Source organism: Labrus bergylta, chromosome 12, assembly GCF_963930695.1.
Source record: "Labrus bergylta chromosome 12, fLabBer1.1, whole genome shotgun sequence".
NCBI lineage: Eukaryota > Metazoa > Chordata > Actinopteri > Labriformes > Labridae > Labrus > Labrus bergylta.
In genome coordinates this window covers 13878500-13901012 of record NC_089206.1, presented here as the reverse complement: position 1 = coordinate 13901012, position 22513 = coordinate 13878500, and the positions used below count along the sequence as shown (strand labels likewise).

At 36.3% G+C, this 22513-nt stretch overlaps 2 protein-coding genes across 2 annotated transcripts in view; both read left to right on the top strand.

The window, feature by feature from the left end:
* Positions 1–22513, top strand: part of LOC110005513 (deoxynucleoside triphosphate triphosphohydrolase SAMHD1) — a 158874-nt gene that overhangs the window by 3774 nt on the left and 132587 nt on the right. Inside the window, exons 4-15 of the mRNA XM_065961274.1 lie at positions 742–902; positions 1127–1242; positions 1694–1776; positions 2758–2928; positions 3865–3965; positions 4531–4639; positions 4730–4821; positions 4933–5048; positions 5610–5749; positions 6487–6561; positions 6688–6792; positions 6919–7025. Coding sequence (XP_065817346.1) covers positions 742–902; positions 1127–1242; positions 1694–1776; positions 2758–2928; positions 3865–3965; positions 4531–4639; positions 4730–4821; positions 4933–5048; positions 5610–5749; positions 6487–6561; positions 6688–6792; positions 6919–7025 — 1376 coding nt within the window. The remainder of the gene's footprint in view (positions 1–741; positions 903–1126; positions 1243–1693; positions 1777–2757; positions 2929–3864; positions 3966–4530; positions 4640–4729; positions 4822–4932; positions 5049–5609; positions 5750–6486; positions 6562–6687; positions 6793–6918; positions 7026–22513) is intronic.
* On the top strand, positions 12924–20928 carry LOC136181073 (deoxynucleoside triphosphate triphosphohydrolase SAMHD1-like). The gene is made up of 5 exons (XM_065961298.1): positions 12924–12977; positions 14805–14825; positions 14947–14962; positions 20152–20312; positions 20539–20928. Exons 2-5 carry the CDS (start codon positions 14815–14817, stop codon positions 20660–20662), a joined length of 312 nt encoding a protein of 103 aa, XP_065817370.1. The 5' UTR covers positions 12924–12977; positions 14805–14814; the 3' UTR covers positions 20663–20928.

The following is a 22513-nucleotide window of genomic DNA, read 5'->3' as shown; positions in this document are numbered from 1 at the left end:
CTTCTGAAGGCACGGGCTGCTATTTCTTTCAGCAAGGCTACATCTTTCCACATTCTTAGACCTAAATCACAATAATGTATGTTCCATGCATGCCCTGAAATAGGCTCCAATTAATCACCTGGTTTTGGTAACAGATGCAATATTTCATGACACTATTGGTGGGAGTGGTTGACGATTAGATTTAAGATTTTAGATTAAAGAAGTCTAATAAGGATGAAAAGGCATACATTTCATGGTTATTTAATACATTTAGTCAATGCATTAGTAAATTAACGTTTTTAATTATTGTCTATTCAACATTTTATATAGGCTATATATAATATGTCATGTATTTAGTTAAGAGTGTATGTTAGCATTTTCTGACAAAGCTGGTAAATCATTTGTGAATATACATGGTCTAAAGAAGCTATTTTTTTGTTCACAGAGTAAGAACAAATTAAAGTAAAAACATAATTGATGAATCTCAGATTTGTGCAGCAAACGTTCTTACGAACGGATTAAGAACAGATTTGTGTGTACGCACTGTTTGTGAACGAGGCCCAATGTCTTTTATAACCCACATGTCTAAGAAACTTACTCTGTCATAGCTAAAGTTAGCTTGAAACTCCATAACATTTAGACAATGGAATCTCCTACACACCTGTCTTATGATGTGGATGTTTGAAGGTTTTTTCTTTGATGTTGTGTTTTAGGCATTTCATTTAGCTTTTCGCTAGCTTTTGTTTGTTTGTTTTCTGCCAGATGTTTAATGATCCCATCCATGGTAGCATGGAGTTACACCCACTCCTCATCAAGATCATTGACACACCTCAGTTCCAGAGACTTCGATTCATAAAGCAGCTTGGAGGTGTCTACTTTGTTTACCCTGGAGCGTCTCACAACCGCTTTGAACACTCGATCGGGTAAGTCAGAAAGTTTTCAAATTTCAGCCCACAGGTGACCTCAGTCCAAATAAGGAGAAGACTCATGGTGGTTTTCACATAAGCACCTTGTAAAACCAATAAAGGCAGAAAACAGTGCCTGTCTTAGTATGGTATGAAAAAGTATATATTTTCATTTTGGTAGCAGCATCCTATTGTGATAACTGCGTTATAATTTAAAAAAATGTTTTCTGTGGTCTAAAAAGGGTGGGATACTTAGCAGGAAAACTTGCTGAGGCTCTCAGGTCAAGGCAGCCGGAACTCAACATCACTGACAGAGACGTCCTTTGTGTTCAGATTGCTGGCCTCTGTCATGACCTGGGTGAGTAATACATCCCTTTTCAATATTACATATAATAGTTTATAAATTGGGTATGAAAAGAGTAAAATGAAAGTGAAATGATCCAGAAATAACCCTTCCATCTTTCAAAAAAGCAAGGGCTTCCGCATTAATACATAAAAAATACGAGGGTGGGGTGAGGTGGTGGTAGCTCGGTCTGTAAAGGGACTCTGATAAGAACTGGAGGGTCTGAATCTTTAAAAATAATATTTAGACTCAGAAAACTTTAACCCAGAGGGCGTTTCGGTACCACAGTCCACCTAGACCATGCATACATTTACAAACACATAACAGTCTTTCTTGTAAGCAATATTCTCAAGTTTAGATTCAGGAGTAATCCATCCTCAACTCAAACAGGTTTATTAAGACATACTGACTGTATAATCTGTAGACTATCAGTGGATTACGCCTGTATTTATCTATCCATTTCAAGGTCATGGACCCTTTTCCCATCTGTATGATGGACTGTTCCTCCCCAAAGCACTGGAAAAAAAGAGGAAATTAAAGAAATGGAAGGTAAGAAGTTTTTATTTCTGTTGTAATATGACAAATGAAATACAGAGGAACGGCAAAACTGAAGCACATGTACCTTTCACACTGGCTTGTTCTTTTGAAACAAAATCCAGGATGTTCTTTTTTGTTTGCCTTCTCAGGTAGAATGTGATTATGCACATTTCCAAGGATGTTGATCTATTTATTTAATAACAATGAACGGTGTAGTTTGTGTCGCTAAATGACCCTCATTATTCTCTTTGGTAATAATATGTCAACTTTTTATCTGACATGTTACCGCTTTTCAGAAGCTCTATGAGATTTTACTAAATGTTTATTTTTTAACCATTAATCCTGGTGATTCAGAGATTTAGATACAACAAACAAAGATAATAATTGAATTCATGGTTCATGAGAGGTAATTCTTTATGACAGGGACCTCTTTTAAAAGCAGAAGGGATTTCTAGATCTGTTTATGTCTCTTTGTCACTCAATAAGAGAAGATAACCTTTATTCATCCTACAACAGGCAGCAAAGAGCAAGGATAGCCAAAAAAGAGCACACAGTGCACAATTCAATAACTTCAGATCAAAAGACTGCGATTGTTGTGTTTACATCCAAACAAACCGGGCTAAAGGGGAAACGCCCCTTTGTTTCAGAACAACTTTTCCAAACTATCCAGGTGTGAAAAAACGTTCGGTGAGAAAACTGAGCTGCATTATCACCTTCCCAAAAACTCTTATGCTTAACAGTTTGACTCTGTGTTGAGTTCAGCTAGCTAAATAACCCTGATAAAGACTGTTAGGATGTTGTATACAGTATATTGGCTGACATTAAGTGGCTCGTCAAATTCTGAAGCGCTTTAGGAACTCTGACATTGTAAATTGTTGTACATACGTTTTGAGATATACTCTTCAAATGTGGGGGAAATTAAAGTATGTGGGATTATTATATTTATGTATTAAATCTTGTGTTGACACATTTATGAGTCTGTGTGTCTCGCAGCATGAAAATGGCTCTTGTGACATGCTAGACCACCTGCTGAAAGAGAATAATCTTGAACCAGTGATGGAGAAGTATGGACTGAAACCTGAAGAAGACATAACATTCATTAAGGAGATGATTGCTGGACCTCTACAACAATCTAAAGAGCAGGAGGCAAGTTCACCTCATTATGTTTTTCAGAAGTCGGATAAGATACTGTATGAATATAAGATAAGAGAAGATAAAACTTTATTCATCCTACAACTGGCAGCAAAGAGCAAAGATAGCCAAAAAAGAGCACACAGTGCACCATTCAAGAAAAAATAGATCAAAAAAGTTGAGCAGCTAAAATAGTGTGAATGCTGTGTTCACATATTTATCAAACAAACCGGGCTATGGTTTCAGAACAACTTTTCCAAACTATCCAGGTGTGAAAAAATCCTTAGAGAGAAAACTGAGCTGCATGATCACCTTCCCAAAAACTCTTATGCTTAACAGTTTGACTCTGGGTTGAGTTCAGCTAGCTAAATAACCCTGATAAAGACTGTTAGGATGTTGTAACAGTATATGTCCACAGAAAATTGGCTGACTTTAAGTCACTCGTCAAATTCTGAGGAACTTTAGGAACTCTGACATTTAAAGTGTTTCTTACATACACATGTTTTGAGATCTTCTCTGCAAATGTTGGTTGTGCTATTTGTGTTGTTCCTTGTCTTCTTGCAATATTTTTCATGATTTGATGAAAGCGAAGCATGGATTGAACCCTTAACATGCGAAAAACATTAAGGTGATGATTGCTGAAGACCAGAAGGCAAGTTCTCATCTGTGCATAAATCAGTCTGTGTCCTACAGCAATGTCACTATTTTGTAACATCTCCTCAGTATAAAGGCGGACAAGAAGAGTGACAAAAAGTTTTTCATCTGCCTAGAACTCAGATCTTAAAATTTAACCGTTGTTTTGTTTGTCATGCTTTTCCATGTACATAGTTTATTGTGTTCATATTTTAGCTTTATCTCTGTTTTCTGGAATGGTCCTACATATGTTTTCTATGCAGTGTAAATTTATTGACAACAACATACGTGTCAATAAAACTGGTCCTGATTCGCTTTGTGTCGTCATCCCTGCAGTGGGACTTCAAAGGGCGCCCAGAAGAAAAGTCCTTCCTCTACGAAATTGTGTCCAACAAAAGAAACGGCGTTGATGTGGACAAGTTTGACTACTTGGCCAGGTCAGGTTTTAATGAAGTGCTGTAAAATAATTCTTAACCCTGAACAATGCATTATTCTCCTGATTTATTTTAAAATGATACAGCACTCAACAGTAAATTCAGTTTCCCTCTATACACCTATTTTCTTCACATTGCCTTAATCTGTCTCTACGGTAATGGAAATATTTCCCCCGTGAGAATACGAACAAAGACGAAAACCCCAATCATCTTTGTGAGGTTTTATTCCTACAAGAAGTTGCAGGAAGAAGAAACTGTACAGAGTGTATCATGGTGACCACACTGCAGAGTAGCTCAAATGACATACAGAATGAAGTCTCCTTTTATACATGTCAAAGAGGAAACAACAATATTGACAAGCTCCTGTTGTAGGAGATAAGCAGTTTAACACAATCAACCTAAACAGAGGAATGTTTAGTCCATGTAGAGTCATCCTTGTAGAAATCAAAGGTTATCCAAACACATGATGCTTAATCTAAACCAGCATTTCATGAAATGTCACACAGTTCACATTAGAATTACTCTAACACATCTGCTAAATATATTTTTTCCCCATTACACTACTCAGGGACTCTTTATACCTGGAAATCAAGAACACCTTTGACTTTCATCGCTTCCTGCAGTTTGCCAGAGTGTGTGAGGTTGATGGAAGGAAAACTATCTGCACCAGAGACATAGTATGACAAACTTGAGCTTGTAAACAGATAATTGAAAGCAAACTAATAATGTTGTTATTTATGACTAAACTACAGTCCTAACCTCAACAGGAGGAGGACAATATGTACGACTTGTTCTACATAAGACACCGTCTCCACAAAAGAGCCTATCAGCACAGAGTAAACAAAGTCATTGAACATATGTAAGTGTCTACCTTCAGATCTTAGTACTCCAAATATAAGATTTCCATTATTTGATCTGCGTCATGATTCACTATCTCATCAGTAATAATATGTTTGATATGAACATACAGGATTGCAGAGGCTTTTTTTAAAGCAGACGGTCACATGCAGATTAAAGGATCAGGAGGGAGGATGTTCACTCTCTCTACAGCCATTGAGGACATGGAGGCCTACACAAAGCTCACAGGTGTGTAGATTTAAATGTGTGCTGTTAGCTCATGTTTAACATTGAAGCCAATTCAGACTTCAGGAGTATCAAGACATTGTTTTAAATAATGCACTACACCCAACAATCTGAAAAGGAAATTGTGTGTAGGCACTTGGTCGGTTTTGATGTTTGGCCAAGGACAAGGTTATCTGGTAGTTTGAGGAGTTCACAAATCCAGTCTCAAACATCCTGAACAACTGGCTGTCCTGATCATTTGAACTTGTTTGATATTTAGGATGTTTATTTATGAAGTAACAGAAATATGACATATTTCAACACTTTTTGGAAACACACTTTGTTAGATGCTGCTTTCTGTCAGATGGCTCTGTTGCTAGGTCATTTACAGTTATGCTACTTTATCCATTTTTTTTATCGTGCATTTGTTAAAGATAAATAAACCACATCCTGTTAATTTACTTGTGATGACTTATAAATGAACATGCCATGTCTTACAATTTATTGAGTGTGTTTAAATTAAATTCACTAATTTTTGTGTGTGTTATTATCATTTGTTTGCTTGTTACTCTGTTACTCTTTTAGACAACGTGTTTGAGGAAATACTGAAGTCTTCCTGCTCAGAACTAAAACAGGCAAGAGAGATTCTGCAAAACATCATCTCTCGAAAGATCTACAAGTTTGTTGGTGAGAGAAAGCAAGAGGACCCCATCGAGGATTGGAAAGTAAGTCTGTGTTCTTGTGTTTCATTACATTTATTACACATGATCTAATGCACTGTTATCACAAAGCTGGATAATGTGCTCATTTTCAGTTAATAGAATAAGTACACATCACATTATTTACTGTCTCCAGCATTTTATCTTGCCCGTGTTGTTATTACATTTAACATGAACAGCAGCACTATTGAACAGTTCTCTTTTTGAAATGTAATGTGAATTGGATAGCAGCTTGAAATGTTTTACAATACAAAATCCCTCAGTCAACTAATGCTGCATGATATTGGGGAAACTGCGTTTTCTTTTAATGTTCATACTATTACAATTTTTATTATTATTTGGGTCTTCAAGTTTATTTTCCTTTACAAATAAGAACCCCTTATACATTCAAAGCTACATTTAATTTGCATCAAGAGCCCTGTGACATTAACTTCTAAGCAAAGAACACTTCATCTTCATACACTGCATGTGATCCCTTCTCTCTCTCTCCCTCTACACTTTATGTGCTCATGGACTAACACACGTCCTGGGATATTACCATGGCACTTGTACACATAGCAAAATTAATGCTTAGATCATACCATGCAGCCCGACAGTCAAACGCATTTACACTAAGTCGGTGCAGTTTTTTGAGTGAATGTGAATTGAATTCCAAGTTGCTTACATTGTCAACTTAAAATGCAAAAAAACTTGAATCTATATCCTTTTCCACTGTTGTAATTCTTTTCTGATTCCTTGTCAAGAGCCAGATTACTGGCTGGAAAGAAGGATTGGCTGAGGGAAAAAGAAACCTGACATCAGAGGACTTTGAAATCCTGGTGAGTTTTTTTTACTTTCTTTCGTCTCACTTTTTTTGTAAAATCTTCAGTTTTGCTGATTCTTTGATTTGTAAGATGTTGCAGAGTTTGTTATGGCACACATTTTACTCTCGACCTTCTTTTTAGGTCATTAACATGGACTACGGCATGAAAGACAAGAACCCTGTTGAACATATGCATTTCTACAGCAAAAAGGAGCCTGACGTGGCAAAGCCAATGTCCCCAGAAAATGTCAGAACTAATTATTGATTAAATTTTTTTTTTTTCACAATCATTCAATATTTCTTCTGTTTGTTATTTGTAAGGCAGCTTATGTCACCATAACTCTCAAATTAAAGCTGCTGTCAATCTTTACAGGAATCCAGCATTGGAACATTGATCTTTTCTGAGCAGCTGATCAGGGTCTTCTGTAAGAAGATTGATGAACAGAGTGTGGAGGCTGCCAGACAGCACTTTGAACAGTGGTACAGTGATTTTCTAATCCTTTGATAATAGTTGAATATTAAGATGTTAAAGGATACAATATCGACTAACTTGCTGTTGATTAAACATAAAACCAGTTGACTTGGCTGAAGTAAATAGAAAACAGTCCACAATGAGTACAGTTTATTTAATATGGTTGAACATGTGATCTACAATCTGCTGAGTGTGGAAAACATTAGCTGTGCTAGCATCCTCAGCCTTCGGTCTTCCTTTCAGGTTAACGTATGCTTACCTGTGCTGGTGAAGCTCTACTCTAATAGATTTGATACTTTAACTTAACAAAATACTGCCAAAGTGAGCAACACTCCAACATGTTATTGGTCCTTTGTCCTGGTTTGCATCCAGGTTAGACAGCAAGTCTAGACAGTCAGTCAGGTTTCTGTACTGAAACAATTTTACTGACCTGTATTGGAACCGTGCAGGACTCTGGTTTGGGGCCCTCAGGTTAAGAGAGGTAAGCAACAGCAGCATGGGAGTGAAACCAAAAGATTAACCAACCCTCTGGTTTCTTCAACTTTCACTCAGGAGCAAAAATCAGCTTTTAAATTTGAAAATTTGAAAGTAAAAATGATTAATAATTATTGTGATAATTATATCGACTGATATGACATTTTGATAACATTTTTAGTTTTTTTAGCCCAGGCCTATAAGCTACGGGTCTTATTTTGAATAACATGTATCCTTCATTAAAAGAAAAACGGACATGTTAAAAAAAAAATCCCTCTTCATACAGTGTGTGCTGATTGAGACATGAGATAATCAGACCAATTTAGTTTTTTTAATCGGGCTGTAAACATGTTTATTTCTGCTGTAAAAATTGGCTTTTCTGAATGGGTGTGTATGTGACATATTAATATATGCAGTTAGTGGTTTTATTACATTGAAAGGCTGTTTTAATATATGAGCATTAGAATGGAACAATGAGCAGGGAGGGAATGATTGCATAGTGAAACAAAACTTCAGGATTCTTTTTTTTCATACATATGATTTTGATCTTTTTTTGATGCCAAATTAGCATTGGTGTCTTCAAACTTTTGTATTTTCCTACCAACGGACAAAAACTTTGAAATAATGTATTTTATTACTTGAGATTTACAAAAACTGAAAGTTCTCACCAGTGAGATGATGGATCTGCATGATGAGTGCATTGTTTTGCTTTAAAATAAGTTGAATGAGAGATCGTTTGTTAAATAGAATCATTTCTGCCTCAGTTTATCTCTCACTAGGTTTACTCTACACTGCTTTCTTTAAAACAGATGTACTTTTGTGTCCTTATTAACATGCAGGCTAGAGAAGAAGCCAAATCTGGTTGGACCTGAGGGTAATTAGAGCGATCCTCCTGAAGTTGACACCAAGGAACTTACCAAACAACATGAATAACACTGAATAATATTCGCATTCAGACCTAGCACTTGTGTTTTTTCTCGCTTTTATCATATACATGCTGTATCATTCTTTTAAATTGATTGTTTAAAAATCAGTTCCAACAACACACAACATGTTTTTATTCTGAGGACAAAGATAAATCATAATATATGATACCACTCTGTACAATTACGGGGCCTGCAGTCAATATGAAACAGTATCATTGGCCCATTTAATTCACTGTGTTACGCTTCTATCGACTCACACAGAAAACCCATTCAAAATTTGATACAGAAAAAATTGGATACTTTTTTTTAACATTAAGGAAAATATATATCAGTTATAAAGCCATATCTCAAAGATCACTGGATCTGGATCGCTTCTGGATTTGAATTTCTGATCTCTAAACTGATACATAGACACACATGACACTGGATACTTACACAGCTAGCAGCTGTATGGCTGTTGAATACCATTTAGGTAAAGAAAGCCATTATTGAAATCCAACAATCATTGTCTCAAACTGAATATATAAACTGCATGTTTCTGAATTGATTCAGCTTTTGGTCACATTTATGCTTCTTTGTAGGTTGTGAATTCTTTTTGGTCGGGGAAAGATGTAAAGCACTCCCAACATGTGTAATGGAGTGAATATTTCACTTGTGGTTTTATTTAGCGATTTAGAATACTTTACATTACTATAACATTTTAGTTTTGATGTTAATCGTTTGAAGATTGAGGACATGAGATTAGATTATTTGTCTTTGAGTGGTGTTTAATGAGAGATGATCATGAGTGATGTTTTGGTGACTGGTATTATCTTATATTATATTGTATATATTGTATCTGCAGCATTTATTATCACAATACAATTTTAATCTGTTTTAAAATGAGTCTTATTTTGGGAATGTTTTATAATGTGCTCTTCTTTTGAGTTTATGATTCTTACTTTAAAAACTGGAACTTGTGAAAACCTTTATTTGCATCTAAAAACTTGAAATTCGAATTAAACAATACATTTTTAAACGTATCCATCAACTACCTTTCTTCGATGGATGATGAATGTGTTTAAATGTCTGACACACTTTAAGTGAAGCTATAATTGTTTGACGATTGGTTCTTACATAATGCATCTATGAGAACCTTTCAAGTGTATTCCTGTTGTGATGGGTTCATATCTGATAAAATCTGCATGTATTCAAAATAAACATCAGAGAAAATCCTGAGTTCAACATTGTGTAATCTATCAAACCATATGCATCTATATATATATATATATGTATATATATACTGTATATATCACCTGTGGTACAAATCTAATTGCAGTTCAAAGTCCTTTACAAAGGAGCGGAAAAATGACTGACAAAAGGTAGTTTGTAAAATATAACAGCAATAAGAAATGAAATCAGCACGATGATTAATAAATATAAATACTAAAAACCTAAAATCAAACACTAAAATGTAAATTTAAAAGTAGAGATGAATAATATTGATTAAAATATAGTAAATAAAAAGCCTTAAAATGATTAAGTCATATAGAAAAGCCAGACTGAATAAATGAGTTTTTTAAATTGTTTTTAAAAATCTCAATATTCTCTGATCCTCTGAAGTCTGTTCCAAAGTCTCAGAGCAGCAAAACGCAGAATCACAAAAGGTTTTTGTTCTGCTCTGTGGAACAACTAAAAGAAGAACCATAGAAGAACAAGAAGACCTGAGGGGTCGTCCTGGTTCATAAACTAAAATCAACTCTGAAAAGTTAATCTGGTGGGAGGCCAAGTGCTTTAGACAATAATAAAATCAATATGAAGACAAACAGGCAGCCAGTGTCAAGACTTTCAAAGATAGTGTAAGATGGAGATGAGATTTATTTTTGTGAAGTATTATTTTATAGATCTTTATTTTGCTTAGGTTGAGATAATATACATTATTTGATTTAATGCTAATTTCATTTATATTTACACTTTGTACTGTACAAGAGTATCTGTTTGATATGATGCACTATGCCTTTAAGGTTACCCATGCTTACGGTTTGAGGAGTGATATTGCTTTAGGACAAGTAAGGTGTCACTGTTGTTGTTGTTCAGTCTGGATATGTCATGCTCTGTTACGGACGGACATTAAACGTATGAGACGCACAGCAGAAGTTGTTCCCGTGCTTTTACTTACCCACACCCGAATATACAGTAGAAATATATATATAAAAACGTCTTGCAGCCTTTTCTTCTTCATGAGTGGAGAATTAAAACAAAGTGTTCATAGTAATTTGCCTATGTGCCTATGTTTGATTAAAGAGTGGAAGGTACCACACATCAATTTGCAATTTGGGACCTTCTCTATTTTGAAGATCATTTTTGATGAACTTAACTTTCGCCCTATTTTATAAGCTCTCCATAAACATTTAGAAGCTGTTTTTAACTTTCTAAAATAAAGTGCCAAGACGTTATTAAGATTTCAGTGTATTAGTATTAGTCAACAAATATAAATTCTTCTGTAAAGATGTTAACACTCATTCATTACTTCATCATAACTGCCAACTACTTGATATTGATTTTAATCTGTCCTTTAGAAGTTTTTTGACTGCCCTCACATGCTTCACAGGTTGAGTTAACGTCGACATTGCCTATTTCATCACATCATGTTAAGTTTATTTGTAGGACACAGTAATCAACTGTACATCATTTGCAATAACAGAAACTGTGTGTGGAGTATGGATCACATGCTTGTTTACATATTATTTCACCACACATTAAGTGTTGTATGCAGAAGGTGTAATTCTAAATCCCAAATGTTCATGCTGTGAGAGACTGATAATACTGTTAATGTGTTGTTATTTTATGTGTGGGTGTGTAGGGCGAGGTAGGTAAATAAATTATCCAAAGCTGAATACTCTGCCTGTTTTTCTTTCTGCTGGTAGAACCGGTTGCAGCAGGAGATGAGCCATAGAAAAAAATTAGAGCTTTTAAAAGAGATATGTCATATGATGAAACAATGACAAATCATGATTGTTCATATAATTTTAACACAAATGTTCACATTTATACAAGTGTTGTACAGGATGCAGGAGATATCATTCTAAATCCCTAATGTTCATATTGTGAGAAACTGATAATTGTGTGTGTGTGTGTGTGTGTGTGTGTGTGTGTGTGTGTGTGTGTGTGTGTGTGTGTGTGTGTGTGTATGTGTGTGTGTGTGTGTGTGTGTGTGTGTGTGTGGTAGGTAAATAAATTATGCAAAGAGCAGAATACTTTGCATGTTTGTTCTGCTGGTACAAAAAGAAGCAGCAGGAGATGAGCGAGAAACTGTTGGAATCACTAGATTCCAATAGTTTATTGCAATTAATCACATTATTACTTGCATGTTTGAAATTCCATTATTTCGCATTCTCCATTTATATCAGAATCAGAAATACTTTAATAATCCTGGAGGGGGGGGGGGTGAGTGATAATGTGTTATAAAATGCCTTGAGAGGTGTCTTGTTTAAAGGCACCTCGACAGTGCTCAGGAAGTGAATTGGCGCCTCTCCAGCTACCAGACCAATCTCCAGACTTGAACCGACGACCCTCCGGTTCCCAACACAAGTCCCTGCAGACTGAGCTACTGTCACCCCATAGAGCTTTTACTCCAAGAAATAAACAACTTAAAACACAACCTGATCCAGGTATTTATATATTTCAGAATCTTGAAAGTATACTAAGTACTGATGTTGTAGTGAGGACCACACTAACCGAGACCAAGACATATGTGAGACCAGAGTGATATGAGACTGAGACAAGACCGAGACATTTAGGGATCGAGACCAAGTCAAGACCAAGACCATAAATATCACTTTTAAAATCATCATGTGTGCAGCGGGCGTGTCACTCACCACTCATCAGTAACACCAGGAAGGTTGCGGTGGTAACCAAGAGATAAAAATCAAATGAATTGAAGTCATTTGTTCTTTTAGAAAGGAGCATTGGAGGTGGTCTTGACTGGTCTTAATCTAAAATCAGGAGTCCGCCCAGTCTGAGACAGAGACAAGACAGAGTAAAAATACTTTCAAGACGAGACCTTCAAACAGTGGTCTCGAGACCGGTCTTGATTTCGATTACTACAACACTAGTGTGTACATTTGAAAAAATGAAAGAAAAATATCCTAAAATAACCAGTAAATACTCTGTTCATTGCTTTGGAAAATAAACTTAATTTTGAAGTAAGCACATTAAATTAAGGATTAACAATTGTACTGGAGGTTAAAATATGAATGTTGGTATCATAGAGGCTGATAAAAGCTATGTATTCCTTCCTTTGGTTGAATTATAAGTCCACCGAACAGTATCCTACAATTTGGCCCTTTGACAGTGAGAATTAAATATATGTGGCCCTTGCTGTGACCAAAGTTGCCCTATCCTGGTCTAGATCAACACCAATGGGTTACACCATCCAATCTGCATCCCGATATCTGACTTCTTTGCCACACCTGTTTAAGCCACAACCACAACTTTATAAAAGCCTGCGCTCAGGTCTGTTACTTCCTCTTCCATCCAAACCAAGCCTGACCTGCTAAAGAGAACAACAAAAACCTCCATGTGAGTGTAAAATGGACCTTTCACCTTACTTCATTCTTATTTTGTTGATATATTATGAATTATTTCCAATAAAACACATGTATTAATGGTAGTTTAAAAAACAAAATTAGGAACTTAATTGAAATTATTCTGATTGGTTTGACATTATTTATCAAGATCTGTAATATTCCTATTTGGCATCAGCTAAAATCATTCACAACATCTACAAAGAGGATCAACTTTTGAAACAGCATCAGATCCTGTGTACAAACATGTGAACTCAGAGTTTGCGTTCCTTTGTCCTTACGTTATGTTGATTTGTGTTTTTTTACGACTGATTTGTGAATTTGTGAATATGGCAAAATCAGTAGCATAAAAAAGTACCACAGATATTACAGTTTTAGTACATCATTGACTTAAAAAAAAAATCAATAGTTATACTAACATAAGATTACAATTTGTCATTTAAGTTTGATCTGTGTTGCTGCACGGAGAATCAGTTTGACATCCTTCTTTCAGTTTAAAACAAAACTTAAACCTCGGCAGAAATTAGATGATAAAAAACTTCTGCAATCAGAAGTAATCTCACAAGAAAAAGTAGATTAAGATTAACTTTATTGATCCCTGCAAGGGGAAACTTCAGTTTTTACACTCTGTTAACCATGCAACACACACATGCAAGGGCACCTCGACAGTGCTCAGGAGGTAATCTGGCACCTCTCCAGCTACCAGACCAGCTTCCGTATTTCTGCACTGGGACTTGAACTGGCAACCCTCTGGTTCCCAACCCAAGCCCCTACAGACTGAGCTACTGGCATTGATAGACATACATCTGCAATGTGCTCATTTCTGGATGTTACTGGAGGTCAATATATACATATTATAGTCTCATCTTTTATTTTTGGATAGAATGATGACAGACAGACAGACTTTACATGCTTCTGGATACATCATGAGGCTGAACATTTTTGTCATCATAGAATGAGAAAATCTTTTACAGTCTGAGGATTTCTTATGTTTCCTTTCTGAAAGTTATGACAAAAGCAACACAAAAAAGATCAGTACCTGTTAAAACTTTCTCCAGCAGAGCATTTATTTCATCAAATGGTCAGGGCACACTTTACCATAGAGAGTTGAGTAACATTGCCATCTTTTGGCCATTTGATGTTTTTGTAGTCCTCAAATAGAGTACACTATAAATCTCTGTCTAAAGAGCAGGTTAAACATGTAACATTCAGGCTACCTCTGAATTTTTCTTCAGAAGTAACTTCTAATACTGATTTATTTCTAACATCCTGTCATTTCTTCACTTCTTTATACGTTTAGATTTGTTAATTTGACTTAAGAAATTCTGATGCACTTTCAGTTTTGTTTTCTGAAATGTTTGGTATATCAATAAAAGAAGAGGATCATGAGGGTGAAGACCAATAACATGGGTGTGGTGGAGATATAAATGTCAGATGTTTTAAAACCCTGAGCGTCATAAAAAAAAGCCTTAAGCAGATATTTAAATGACATTTACCACTTGTCAGATCAGCATCAGAAACATTAACTTGATGTAAATGCAACATCTTACAGCTTCAAAATATTAAAAACTATATAGATAGATTTTTCAAAGTTACAGGGAGCTGAGGAAACGAGTTGGTACAAAAAGAAGGACTTGGACAATTGGAGGAAATTTTGGAGGTTGGTTTTCTAGTTATAGTCGATTAAATTCATGGTTGGCTTTTGGTAAGTTGTATCGTTATTTTAAACTGATGGTTTAATTTACCAATTTTGCCTTTTAGCTTGTGTAAAACTGAGGTTAGCCTACTTAATAAATGACTGACTTCTTTCTCTTTTATCTAGTCGGGGCAAAATGGCAGAACAGTGAGTACCTCTGTCTTTGTTAAACCAGTTTACAATATCCCAACTTTATAAAGAAATCATTTTAAGTTGGAAGCTTCAGCACTTCTTCATACTGTTAATGCTTTTTTTTTTAATTCTACAGACCGATCATCACCAAGGTAAAATACTTCACGTCTTACCACACATCACACCACATTTTTGCGGCTGGAGAGATAAGAGAGAATAAACAGAACAAACAATGACGACTTGTAGAATAAACCGCACACAAACACACCTCCACAAAGTTAAGCCTGTGTACATGTATTATCCATTATCAGTCTAAATTAAAAATCTAATTAACTGGGAGGGCTTTGTTCTCTAGATGCTTATTATCCCCACCAGTGGTGAGGACAGCTAGCTTTGTGCACCTTTACTATCCAAACCAACCCTCTTTGTTCTCCTTTCCTTTAATCTTAAAAAAAAGGAAAAGTAACACAGACTGTAGGCTATTGAAAGGACATTTTCAGTGTCCAATGTTTTGTTCTCTTTGTTCTACTAGATCAGGGATGGGCAACTTTGGTCACAACAAGGGCCACATTCATTCAGTTCTCACTGCCAGAGGGCCAAATTGTAGAATACAAAAACGATTACAGTCAATTATGTCTCAAATTTATCTCAACATATACCAGTGATTAAATATTATTATGGACATATTTCTGGTTTTCACTATTTCATGGCAGATTTTGTCACGTTTTCTTCATGTTTCCAATTAATTGATGTGTCAAAATTGACCTGAGGGCCACATTGAGGGTTGATGGGGGCCGCATGTGGCCCCCGGGCCGCCAGTTGCCCACCCCTGTACTAGATGCTTAATCTCTCCACCAGTGGTAAAGCCATTGAAGCCATTATTTTTGCAGCATCAGCTTTATTCTAGGGCTCATTTGGCCTCATGCTCATGCTATGGCTACTTCTCATGTCTCCTAAATTGCATCCACGTTTCCTTCTCTTGCTTCCCTCACTTGCATGGAGAGACGCGAGGAAACGAAGCAGAGGAGAGAGGAACTAGGAAATAGAGACGTCCTTCCCTAGAGCGTCACGTGAAGCAACATCCGTTTGTGATAAAGACATCAGCTGATCCCGGGTCGGCTTTAACAGATGTTTATGTCCGCACAGATACACACACAGTAACAGTGTAGTCTGAGTAGCCTCCTTTACCTGATATACACCTGCACACAGCGCCGCCCCTCCCTACACGAAGAACAAGCGCTGTGCGTAGGGCCTCGCGATCCATTGGGGGCCCCATTTTGCGCAAGGGGACGCATTCTCTGCAAATGCGCAAAGGATGCGCATCGCTGGCGTGAGGCGCGCGTAGAGCACCAAATCAAGCCCGAGGCAGGAGAGAAAAAAAGAAAGAGACGAATAATCTGACACCGCAACATGTTGAGGTGACATCACGCAGCATCTGACCAATCAGCGGTCAGATGCGCCGACAGGCAGTTGGACGCAGGTGGAGGGATGGCCTCCAAACGGCAATATGACGCTTGAAGGTGGGTATGTTGTTGAAATAAAAAATAAAAACTTTGTGGCATAAACACCCCAGCTGCTAGCCTGCTAATCATGAGACAGAAGAGAGGATCATTCTGTCTAGATGTGGACTGGAGATTAAATGTTCCAGCGGCCCTGATTATCATTTATTGACTTTATTTATTGACTGTTAGTGGTTAATTGACCAGTTGGTGGTCGTATGTTGGTTTAGGTTTATAGCCTATCAATCTATGCTATCAATAGAAGTTTTGGGCTATTTTTATGGAGGTAAAATGTCGCCATCTCTTGGTGAATTTAATTCATAACAGTCATATAAGATTAGATAAAATCAGATAAATTAAGATAATCTTTTATTTGACCCACAATGGAGAAATGTAAAGCGTTGCAGCAGCAAACAGCAGTGTAGGAATATAGAACCTAAGTACAAAATGTAAAAATACGTATATACAAATATTTAAATATAGAAATATCATCAAATCAAATCATGATGAATATTATTATTAGTTGTAGTTGTATTTGCGTTAATTGCATTTTAATCTTTGTGAGGCTAGTATTTACATTAATTTCATTGTGTAATTTACCATTAAGACCAAAACAAATCTTAATAATCTGCTTGTATGATGGATTTCTTGTCATAACAGGGTCAATGCTGAAGTTTGTTACTAAGGGTGACACGGAGCCAGCGCCCATTATGTCACAAGGGCCATCAAGCACCATGTCTACTGAAACAGCCTCACTTAACTAAGTTAAGCAGAGAAGACACCCCGCCACCCATCGTACTGCGCGTTCTGCCCGCTCGCCTCATAGACTGTAAATATTACGTTTACCTGCCTGGGAGCTGAAGTCTGATGTCACTTTCCTGCGCCGTCCACTTTGCCATTTCGTTTTCGAGTTGGTTGGAATTATGAGAACTTTTTAGTTTGAAAACGAAATGCCAAAGACCTTTTCGTTTTCATTTGAATTATGTCATACAATATGCATACATAGAGAGCAAAAGTATAACGCAAACTGGATGACTGAATATTCATTATAAATATAGGTCAAATAATGCACCTATATTCTGAAAATTAAAACGTGTTTCTGTGACTGTATTTTCATTTTAAAATTATCTTTTTCATTTGAATTATGATAGAAATTTAGCGGGGCATTTTTTGAAAATGATAAAGCAAATGTCATTTTCTTCCTCATTTTAATTTAGTCAAAGAATGTGCATTTTTGAAGTTGAAAACTAAAATTCAAATTAGATAAATTAATCATCATTTTATTTTTGAGTCAAATAATACACTCATTCTGAAAATTAAAAAGCATTTTTGTTAATGCATTTGAATTTTCAAATTAGCTTTATCATTTGAATTCTGATCACTAATCGCTTCCATAACAGAGAACTTATTTTCCTTTTTGACGCGTTTTTTTCAGTAAATCCGATTTGATTTTTTGAGGGCTAATTCATATGCATCTTTGATCTACAAAGATGGGTATCTCCTCTGAGAGAACCAGTTTTTCAAAAAACTGGTGTCCGTGTTCTTCCGGTACAGTGTAGTAAGAAAAGAGCCAATGGGCCTCATTCACTAATATATGCGTAGAAATGTTCTTACTCTGCCCATAAAATAAGTGCATACGCAAAATCACCGTCGGATTCATGACACTTGGGTACCAGCAGATTTTATGGTCTCACCACCTTGTGTGTGTTAGTGAATCAGAATCATTCTAATTCGACAAGCGCTTGCCCGCAACCTGCAATCAGCACACTACAAGGCCCCCATCTCCCCACATAAGGGCCCTTTCCAAATAGCCACAGTTCAGTATGCAGTGTGTACTTTTCAGTAAGGAGTTTCAGTATACTGAACATTTCAGCATGGATACTAACTTCCGGGTTTTATGCAGTATGGATTGGATGCATCCTTTCAGGAAATGAATTGTATTTTACCACCCACAATGCTGTGCGAAATTAAACGTAAATCGTCACTTCACGTGCGCATACAAATCAAAACAAACGAGCATGGATTAATTGAGTACATTTTTAATCTAGAGTTAAAGTCCCGTCTGAAATCGTTACTTTTAATTAACAACAGAAAATATAACAAATGACTGCATTATTATAAAACCTTTCCCCCTAAATTTAAATAATGATTTCACTATTTAAATACGTCTTTATTGGTTTATTTTACTTTATATTCTGTATATTACTGTCTTTCATTTGTACTTTCCTTTATGTACTGTATGTTATTTAGTTATTTAATCTGTCTTTTACTTGATTTACATTGCGATATTGTTTTTTGTTTACCTGACTGTATATGCGCATTACTCCTCTTGAATAAAGCTAAACAAAAAAAACAAAAACGGGTGGATGCGGACGGTTCGGGTAACATATACTGAATGAATCAGACAAAGTGCTCCTACTGAATAGTAGGTACTAAACAGTATACAGCACGGATAGTAGGTACTGTCTACTGCCTACTGAAAGATTGAGTAGGTACTTGGCAATTTGGATGCACCCAAGGACATTCGATTGGTGTATCAGGACAAGAGCGATGAGGTGGAGACATGTACAAGTTGCAAGAGATGGCCCCGAAATTCAAAAAATAGCTGTGTGTTTGGGGGCTTAGATGCCGTTACAGGGAATTACATAGTTGCAGCAATTAATCAGCTGATAAATCCATTCGATCTGCAGAGTCCCTCTGCAACTTTCAGAAAAAGCTAAAGACCCAGCTCTTTCATGAATACCTATAACTTAATGATGATGGTCTTGATATTATTGATGATGGTAATGACGATGGTTTTTGTTTGATAACGACGACTTATAAGATGGTTTCTATACTGATTAGAGCTCTCAAGAACTGCCCTCAATGTTGTGCTTTGCCTCTGGTCACTTACTGTCAGCACCTGTGTGTCCAATCGGACTCAAAGCTGATCGTTTGCTCTTACTGACATTGTTCCCTTTTTTCTAGATCCTTGCTTGTGTTGTACTTACTCTCTGATGTACGTCGCTTTGGAGAAAAGCGTCTGCTAAGTGAATTGTAGAATTGTAGAATAAGTCATTCTTCACACTCTTCAAACATGTTTTGACGGTCTGATGCGTTCTCTTCTGAAGGCACGGGCTGCTATTTCTTTCAGCAAGGCTACATCTTTCCACATTCTTAGACCTAAATCACAATAATGTATGTTCCATGCATGCCCTGAAATAGGCTCCAATTAATCACCTGGTTTTGGTAACAGATGCAATATTTCATGACACTATTGGTGGGAGTGGTTGACGATTAGATTTAAGATTTTAGATTAAAGAAGTCTAATAAGGATGAAAAGGCATACATTTCATGGTTATTTAATACATTTAGTCAATGCATTAGTAAATTAACATTTTTAATTATTGTCTATTCAACATTTTATATAGGCTATATATAATATGTCAAGCATTTAGTTAAGAGTGTATGTTAGCATTTTCTGATAAAGCTGGTAAATCATTTGTGAATATACATGGTCTAAAGAAGCTATTTTTTTGTTCACAGAGTAAGAACAAATTAAAGTAAAAACATAATTGATGAATCTCAGATTTGTGCAGCAAACGTTCTTACGAACGGATTAAGAACAGATTTGTGTGTACGCACTGTTTGTGAACGAGGCCCAATGTCTTTTATAACCCACATGTCTAAGAAACTTACTCTGTCATAGCTAAAGCTAGTTTTAAACTCCATAACATTTAGACAATGGAATCTCCTACACACCTGTCTTATGATGTGGATGTTTGAAGGTTTTTTCTTTGATGTTGTGTTTTAGGCATTTCATTTAGCTTTTCGCTAGCTTTTGTTTGTTTGTTTTCTGCCAGGTGTTTAATGATCCCATCCATGGTAGCATAGAGTTACACCCACTCCTCATCAAGATCATTGACACACCTCAGTTCCAGAGACTTCGATTCATAAAGCAGCTTGGAGGTGTCTACTTTGTTTACCCTGGAGCGTCTCACAACCGCTTTGAACACTCGATCGGGTAAGTCAGCAAGTTTTCAAATTTCAGCCCACAGGTGACCTCAGTCCAAATAAGGAGAATACTCATGGTGGTTTTTACATAAACACCTTGTAAAACCAATAAAGGCAGAAAACAGTGCCTGTCTTAGTATGGCATGAAAAAGTATATATTTTCATTTTGGTAGCAGCATCCTATTGTGATAACTGCGTTATGACTTTAAAACATTTTTTTTCTGTGGTCTAAAAAGGGTGGGATACTTAGCAGGAAAACTTGCTGAGGCTCTCAGGTCAAGACGGCCGGAACTCAACATCACTGACAGAGACGTCCTTTGTGTTCAGATTGCTGGCCTCTGTCATGACCTGGGTGAGTAATGCATCCCTTTTCAATATTACATATAATAGTTTATAAATTATGTTATTGGGTATGAAAAGAGTAAAATGAAAGTGAAATGATCCAGAAATAACCCTTCCATCTTTCAAAAAAGCAAGGGCTTCTGCATTAATAAATAAAAAATATGAGGGTGGGGTGAGGTGGTGGTAGCTCGGTCTGTAAAGGGACTCTGATAAGAACTGGAGGGTCTGAATCTTTAAAAATAATATTTAGACTCAGAAAACTTTAACCCAGAGGGCGTTTCGGTACCACAGTCCAACCAGACCATGCATACATTTACAAACACATAACAAGTTTAGATTCAGGAGTAATCCATCCTCAACTCAAACAGGTTTATTAAGACATACTGACTGTATAATCTGTACACTATCAGTGGATTACGCCTGTATTTATCTATCCATTTCAAGGTCATGGACCCTTTTCCCATCTGTATGATGGAATGTTCCTCCCCAAAGCACTGAAAAAAAAGAGGAAATTAAAGAAATGGAAGGTAAGAAGTTTTTATTTCTGTTGTAATATGACAAATGAAATACAGAGGAACCGCAAAACTGAAGCACATGTACCTTTCACACTGGCTTGTTCTTTTGAAACAAAATCCAGGATGTTCTTTTTTGTTTGCCTTCTCAGGTAGAATGTGATTATGCACATTTCCAAGGATGTTGATCTATTTATTTAATAACAATGAACGGTGTAGTTTGTGTTGCTAAATGACCCTCATTATTCTCTTTGGTAATATTATGTCAACTTTTTATCTGACATGTTACCGCTTTTCAGAAGCTCTATGAGATTTTACTAAATGTTTATTTTTTAACCATTAATCCTGGTGATTCAGAGATTTAGATACAACAAACAAAGATAAAAATTGAATTCATGGTTCATGAGAGGTAATTCTTTATGACAGGGACCTCTTTTAAAAGCAGAAGGGATTTCTAGATCTGTTTATGTCTCTTTGTCACTCAATAAGAGAAGATAACATTTATTCATCCTACAACGGGCAGCAAAGAGCAAGGATAGCCAAAAAAGAGCACACAGTGCACAATTCAATAACTTCAGATCAAAAGAGTGCGATTGTTGTGTTTACATCCAAACAAACCGGGCTAAAGGGGAAACGCCCCTTTGTTTCAGAACAACTTTTCCAAACTATCCAGGTGTGAAAAAACAAGCATGATTACCTTCCCAAAAACTCTTATGCTTAACAGTTTCACATCGGGTTGAGTTCAGCTAGCTAAATAACCCTGGTAAAGACTGTTAGGATGTTGTATACAGTATATTGGCTGACATTAAGTGGCTCGTCAAATTCTGAAGAGCTTTAGAAACTCTGACATTGTAAGTTGTTTTACATACATACGTTTGAGATATACTCTTCAAATGTGGGGGAAATTAAAGTATGTGGGATTATTATATTTATGTTTTAAATCTTGTGTTGACACATTTATGAGTCTGTGTGTCTCGCAGCATGAAAAGGGCTCTTGTGACATGCTAGACCACCTGCTGAAAGAGAATAATCTTGAACCAGTGATGAAGAAGTATGGACTGGAACCTGAAGAAGACATAACATTCATCAAGGAGATGATTGCTGGACCTCTACAACAATCTAAAGAGCAGGAGGCAAGTTCACCTCATTATGTTATTCAGAAGTCGGATAAGATACTGTATGAATATAAGATAAAAGAGAAGATAAAACTTTTTTTCATCCTACAACGGGCAGCAAAGAGCAAAGATAGCCAAAAAAGAGCACACAGTGCACCATTCAAGAAAAAATAGATCAAAAAAGTTGAGCAACTAAAAGAGTGTGAATGCTGTGTTCACATATTTACCAAACAAACCGGGCT

What these genes read in the sequence shown, in the direction of transcription:
- LOC136181073 (XM_065961298.1), top strand. An exon ending in CGCTTTGAACACTCGATCGG is followed by an intron (nt 20,313 to 20,538) that starts GTAAGTCAGCAA and finishes TGGTCTAAAAAG; the next exon opens with GGTGGGATACTTAGCAGGAA.